Source organism: Fomitiporia mediterranea (genome assembly GCF_000271605.1).
Source record: "Fomitiporia mediterranea MF3/22 unplaced genomic scaffold FOMMEscaffold_1, whole genome shotgun sequence".
Taxonomy (NCBI): Eukaryota; Fungi; Basidiomycota; class Agaricomycetes; order Hymenochaetales; family Hymenochaetaceae; genus Fomitiporia; species Fomitiporia mediterranea.
The window spans coordinates 7,228,493-7,234,936 of NW_006760386.1; the positions used below are offsets into that span (position 1 = coordinate 7,228,493).

Sequence of the window (6,444 nt, forward strand, 5' to 3'; positions counted from 1 at the left end):
CGGTCCTAGGGTCGACCCGGGTCCATTAGGTCCAGGACCGAACATCAGCAACTATAATATAAGCTTTAAGACTTTTCCCTGATGCCGCACAGAGGACATCGGTGTAAACACTCCATTAATCCGAAACCAACTGCAAGGCAGAAGGTTTAAGAAGTTGAGTGAGGTTACTGTAATTACATGTATGGGTGCAACTGTCACACGAACTCTTGCTTGGTTGGGTTGGATTGCATCACGCATCATGCTAACATTGCTAAGGGTAGGTTGCTTCCTGCCAGAAGTGTGACGATTTTTCTTATAAATAAGTGTATTATTTATCAGAAAAGTAACTACATTAGCCATATATGAATATTACACAATCACAAAAGACGGAGAGTTTCACAAATATATCCCCATATATCCATACTAGTACAATCTATACAATTATAGGAATCTGATCTAACAACTTTTATTTCAAAAATACTAACTATTTTTTCTTTGCCCCCATTTTTATTGCTTGAAAGTCTTTGTGTCACACAAACTCTTGGCTGGTTGCTTTGTTTCACACAATCATGCTCGAGGCCTGGTTGCACCCATGTAATTACAGTGTTATCGTGAGACGTCATGTGACCTGACGAGTCACGGTCGCTTTGCGTCACAAGCTCCTTCCCCTCCCTCAGACTCTCTTCTGCAGATTTGTGTCCAACTGCTACAACAATTTTTCATCAATATTACGTTGAAATTACTCTCTGCCACCTGATTTCTCCATTTTGTAAGGTCTACGTCTCCATCTGTGGTCTCGCGCTAATAAGGTTACAACACATCTAGTGTACAAGGGACTCCTCCACGTTTAACGGTGATCTTGCTCCACGCAGAAGCTACGAGAAGGTTGGAGTCAAGCTCCTGCAGAGTGCCTTGCACAAGGTCCAATATCATGAAAATGCCAATTCTGAATCAAGACGCTATCAAGGATTCACATACACTAATAAGAAATAAGAATGCCATTTAGGTTCCGTGACTTCAGATAGCCAATCATTGAACATTGTTCTGTGCATCGATAACAATGCTTGGAATCTATTGGATGCAGTAAAACGCCGTGACCAGTGACATACAAAATACCTATTCTCATTCGAAGAAAATGTTGTTTCCTGAATAATCCATTCATAACCTTTCTGCTTTAAAATGAGAAATCATTCATCCGACTCCCAGCCAGCCATCCCAACCAACGACACAACCCTGCTCTCATAAATATGTCTATCAAGTCGTCCAAGCTCTCTGACGGAACTCAAATCCCCTGGATCGCGTTTGGTTCTGGAACAGCGTTCGTCAGAAAAGAGTGTAAGGATGCTGTTGGACTTGCCTTATTCATGGGAATGACGCATATTGACACTGCCGAAAGGTATCAGAATGAGGTGAGCAACGATGCTTTATCCTCCAGTCGAGAACGTCGCTGAGTAAAATGACTGAACTTCTGTGCAGGAAAGCGTCGGCAGTGCCATTGCTTCATCTGGTATCCAGCGTCCCGACCTGTACATAACCACAAAGCTCGCTGTTATTCCATCAGGACAAACAGTAGAAGACTGCCTACGCCAAAGCCTGAAGAAACTTCAACTCGACTATGTTGATTTGTACCTTATTCATGCGCCCGTGTGGCATCTTGATCGTGATGGCGGCCTGAAACAGGTCTGGCATGAGATGGTCGAGGTGAAGAAGAAGGGACTCACACGGAGTATTGGAGTAAGCAACTTCAATATCAAGTACCTCGAAGATATCATCGAGCTTGGACTCGAGAGGCCCACCGTTAATCAGGTACATATCCCGTGTACGCTCTCCTAGCGTAGCAGCTAAGCGTAAATTTCATAGATTGAGTATCATGTATTCAATTGCTTACGTCTCGAACCACTACTTGTCTATTCCCGAAAGCACGATATCATAACGGAAGCTTGGGGCAGTCTCACTCCACTCCTTCCCGACCGCATCAAAGACAACAAGCAACTTGCTGACGCTTGTATCAAGATCAAGTCCATAATTGACGAGATCGCCAAGAAACGCGGGGACTCTGTGACTCAGAATCAAATTCTATTCAAGTGGCTTGAAGCAAACAAATCGTTGCTGTCACAACGTCGACGAAAGAGTCACGTTTGAAGGAATATCTCGAGTCCGAGCAGGTTAAGGATTTGACGCCCGAGGAGATGGAAGCAATTGATAACTCTGCTGGAATACATTATCGTGTTTTGGTGAGTGTGTAGCTTATATTGTTCTATTTGTGTGGAGGAACTGAATCTTCCGTGTCTTCTAGAATATCGCAACTTGGATGGACGATATATAGACCGCGGAGCATTCTGAGTGAAGGGTAGCACAGCACAGATTATTCTTCATCTATTGCGTAAATAGTTGGCTATCCTTAACTAATTCCACGCCCATCAAGAATAACAGAATACTGAAGCTTTCAAGGCCGATCCTAATACAATGCATTATAGCAATACTAATATTTAAGAAAGGCGAACATGGTGTCCAGAGTGTGGACCAGTACATAAACCTCAAAAAAAATAAGAAATATTGCACAATCTCTTCAAGCCACAACCTGTGCATCTCCTTTTCAGAATAAAGCAAATGTCTAACAAATTGCAACAGTACACACCCTCCTTTATACCAATGACTTCAGGAAGTGCCAAAGCGAGGTAAGTCCTGTCGACCTCCGCTTGAGTAAAACTTTTAGATCAACGTCATCATCATTTAGTGTGATGTCTATGCAGGCCTTAAGACTGCATTTCCTGATTTCTTTGGGGGCATGGCAGTCCATTCCCTCAATATGGATTATAAGGAGGTGTTCTATCAGAGTGTCTTTTTTACATCGCGTGTGCGAAGTGTTGCTTTCTTTCGCGGGACCAAAACCTAACGAATTCGGAATTTCACTACAAACATGCCCACACTCCTTCGGGTTTACAGGACGACAATTCCTACTGCGGCCCGGCATCGTAGTAACTGGGCAGTCGACTTCGCTGATAGCAGTGTCAGTATATCTGCTCAGTTTATCTGCGCTAGAGACCGCTTCCGTCTCTTCGTATGCAGGTGGACTAAGAGAGAAAGTCAATAAATAGTAGCAGCATGTTAAACTGGTACTTACCTTGTGGTATGGGAAAGCGTTGAATCCCTTGACAATCGGCGGATCGATGCCATGCTTCCTTCCTGAGGGCTGCAATTGGATAAAGGTATGCCCTTAAGTCAGAACTCGATTAGTTTGCACATATGCAACTAAGAGATGGTCCAAGGAACATACATTGGGTTTATGAACAAGTTGTTCAGAAGTATTCCTATCAATGTTGTGCTGCTGCTGATGGTTTGAAGTGGAAATCGGCTGCATTTTACCATGGATTGTACGCCTCGAGATGGAAGTAGAAGTACTCTTTTCTGTGTAAGCCATAGCATCTGGATTGCACGAAGACGAGTGATTTCTGGTCACGGTTGGTAGTGTAGATCGGCCCATTCGTACTGGTGACGGTAGTCTATTGCAGTGACTTACATTTCGAAAGTTTGAAGCTTTTATAGCAATTTTTTGAATATGCTTCTTCCTAGGCTGAAGGGGTGAACTAGTAAAAGGACCATTTCTAGATTGAGGTGCTGGAGACAGACCATATTTGTTCACGCGTACTTTTGGCATGCGTCACGTGCTAGACTTGTAATCTAAGATGTTGTAAGTGGTTCATGACTCATGGTTTGCACTCTCCAAATCAGCACCAACTTCAAGTTCAAGTACGTGGCTACTACAAACAGAGTCCATATTTTTATCTTATGATTAAATACAGCGCAGGACAGTTTATTATACCTGAAGACCAAGAAATGAAACGACTTTTGTGCCTCGTAGCAGGTCAGAGATAAAAATTCGACTTCTGCTGCGGCTTCCTGGACCATACCTGTCTTCAATCTGACTTGCGTTTTGCACGAGATTCGGCGAGGAATCTGTGCTTTATGCATCTAGAGTATGAAGATGCAAATAGGCAAACCGCGCAAGGAATGCGTACACAATTTCATCGATGTCCATTTTGGGTATAACCTAAATTTGGCTTTTGCTCGGCGAGACAAATGCTATTCTGGGAAGAAACAGCCTACCGCCACGAGATCGCATGGTCGCCCCGTAACTCGACTTCTCACCACATTCGCCGAGTCAGCTAAAACTATCCTGGGTCTCCTTCGAGTCGGTTACCCGCATAACTTTCCGGAGAAACGGCGAACAAGAACGGTTTATCATCGGCGACTTAGGAGCCCGCAAATTCTCACGGATTAATCATCAAGGAGTGAAAGAACCAACTCGAAAGAATGGACGCCCTTTGTACCCATTCGCGTGAGATGCTTCGAACAAAGCTCATGGATAGAAGTGATACCTTCGCGCGACAGCCGGTGGCTTGTACCTAGCTTGCCGCATACTTCGGAGGGTATTTGTGCTGACCGGATTCACATCCCTCACATGGCTGATGTATCTTTACACCATACTGCAGTGCTTCTGGTTGTTAACGCGTGGTTTAAGCTATGTGTTTAAATCACCGTAAACTAGCTCGTAAAACAGAAACAGACGTTAATCTGAAGTGCAGCGCGGTTTAAACGCGCAGGGCGCGGCGAAATTCTCACCCCGACCAAGGTCTAGGCCGACTCCCGTTCACCCAGGGATGAACATACCGATAAGGGCGCAGGATCAAAGGTGTACACATGGAATTCTGTCGTCCAGGACTGCTTTTACATTTAGGTGTGAGCTCGTCCATAGGTTTTTTCCAATTATCTCGGTATTTGTGTGTAACCGGCTCTAGGCAACCGTTCCGACGCAACTGTTCGTCCAAAGCTTCGGCAGGCAATGGACCGGTGCGAGTGTCAGAGGTAACATCTTAATGAACGCCATGTAGTTGGTGATACTTATGAATAGCGGTGTTATCATATAATAATTATGAGCTCGCTTCAGACGGCATGACGTGAATTGCGTAGCTAACAATAGCATTATCTTTCGGTATAATGGAACTTTAATATGCAACCGCGAACTGGGCCTAAGTGGATTTTGACAGGCTCCGAATTAGCGCCAGTACGAGAGTGTAATCAATTAACAATTTAAGATAACAAATACACAAGTAAGCAAATATCATAATCGGGATTTGCCAGACGAGGCCATTTGGACACAGAAAGAAGCTCTGTTTAAGTGCTAGACTCGACAGGGAAAGAAGTTCAGAGCGCTATTATGTCTCCAAATAGAGGATTTCGAGCTACTCGTGAGGAGATAGCATTAATACCATGTATTCGGACAAGGAACGGAGTGAATCCAGGATACGACCATTCAGGATGCTGAAGCCCGAAATAAAACGTTATCCCGCTAGAAAGGAGTTGCCCTCACCTATGATCCGTTCACTCTCAAACTGCAACTAAAATTAGGTCAGATCGTATCGGTGACACCATCGATCTCTGATCGTTCAGCAGACGAAGTACCTATCCACTGAGGTTGGAACTGTTAACTCCGAAACAATCGTTGCTCGGACCAAGCATTAGAGAATTCACTGCTTAAATGCGCCAAGCCACCATCAGTAATTTTAAGTTATCCAGCTCATGCTGAGCGTGTGGATGACTCGAAATTCAGTTCGCAGCTTGGCCGCTCAATATGCATCAAACTCGTTTCATAAGCGTTGTGCTGAGCCGAAGTAGCCTCTCTTTCGGACCGGATAAGACGATTCCATGTTCCCATGGGATAGGATTTCTTTTACACAGTAGTGGTAGATTCAGCAGGGGTTATGCCACATGCATCACGAAAAAGTCTTAAGTATTATACTTGCTTGTAATCTTGTATATTTTGTATATTTTATAAAATTTGTCCAATTGCTTATAATCTTCCTGGGGGGTTAAGTAATGACAGTACAATGTTAGATAAGTAAGTAAGAATACTTTTAAAACTTGGCAATTTCCATTATAATTTTATGAATTGTCAAGTTATAAAAGTGATTATAACACTTTCTAAGATTACAAGACTAAGACATACTTATTTATTTGAGAAAGTATAATATCTGCTTATAATGCTTATAAGTCATTACAAGCATTTGAATGGTTTGCTTTTGCTTAGTATACAATTTTGTATCAAATAATTAATCAAATATAATTATATTTAAATTATAGAATACAAAAATAGTAATTAATACATTATTTCTACAATCCCAACCCCTGCACCACTAGCTGCCTCTGCCTCATTCTTTCGCGAGCGGAATTTGCGTTGGTAAAGGATTAACACGTTCGAAGTAATCTTCGTCACCACGTCTTGGTCGTCACTGAGTCCCTGCAAGTTGAATTGCGTACGCGTGTGAGTTGTGAGGTTGAAGAGGTTGAGCTACACCTGTGAGACAGGTTTAGAGTGATTAGCAAGTGACAATAAGAAAGCAAAGATAGACGCACGGCGACGGCGTGCAGCAAGTGTGAGTGGTACATGCAAATTAAGATCCGGAG

The 6,444-nt window shown here is 43.2% G+C and overlaps 2 protein-coding genes across 2 annotated transcripts; one reads left to right on the forward strand and one right to left on the reverse strand.

Annotated features, from left to right (window-relative positions):
• Positions 1–1,226: 1,226 nt before the first annotated feature.
• FOMMEDRAFT_151112 (Aldo/keto reductase) lies at positions 1,227–2,305 on the forward strand (the record flags this gene model as incomplete). The annotated part of the gene is made up of 5 exons (XM_007262225.1): positions 1,227–1,388; positions 1,456–1,785; positions 1,840–2,037; positions 2,124–2,213; positions 2,276–2,305. The coding sequence occupies 5 exons, from the start codon at positions 1,227–1,229 to the stop codon at positions 2,303–2,305; spliced, it is 810 nt and encodes a 269-aa protein (XP_007262287.1).
• A 506-nt stretch (positions 2,306–2,811) lies between these two features.
• On the reverse strand, positions 2,812–3,463 carry FOMMEDRAFT_151113 (uncharacterized protein; the record flags this gene model as incomplete). Its single annotated transcript, XM_007262226.1, has 4 exons — positions 2,812–2,871; positions 2,924–3,053; positions 3,104–3,165; positions 3,257–3,463. 4 exons carry the CDS (start codon positions 3,461–3,463, stop codon positions 2,812–2,814), a joined length of 459 nt encoding a protein of 152 aa, XP_007262288.1.
• Positions 3,464–6,444: the final 2,981 nt, after the last annotated feature.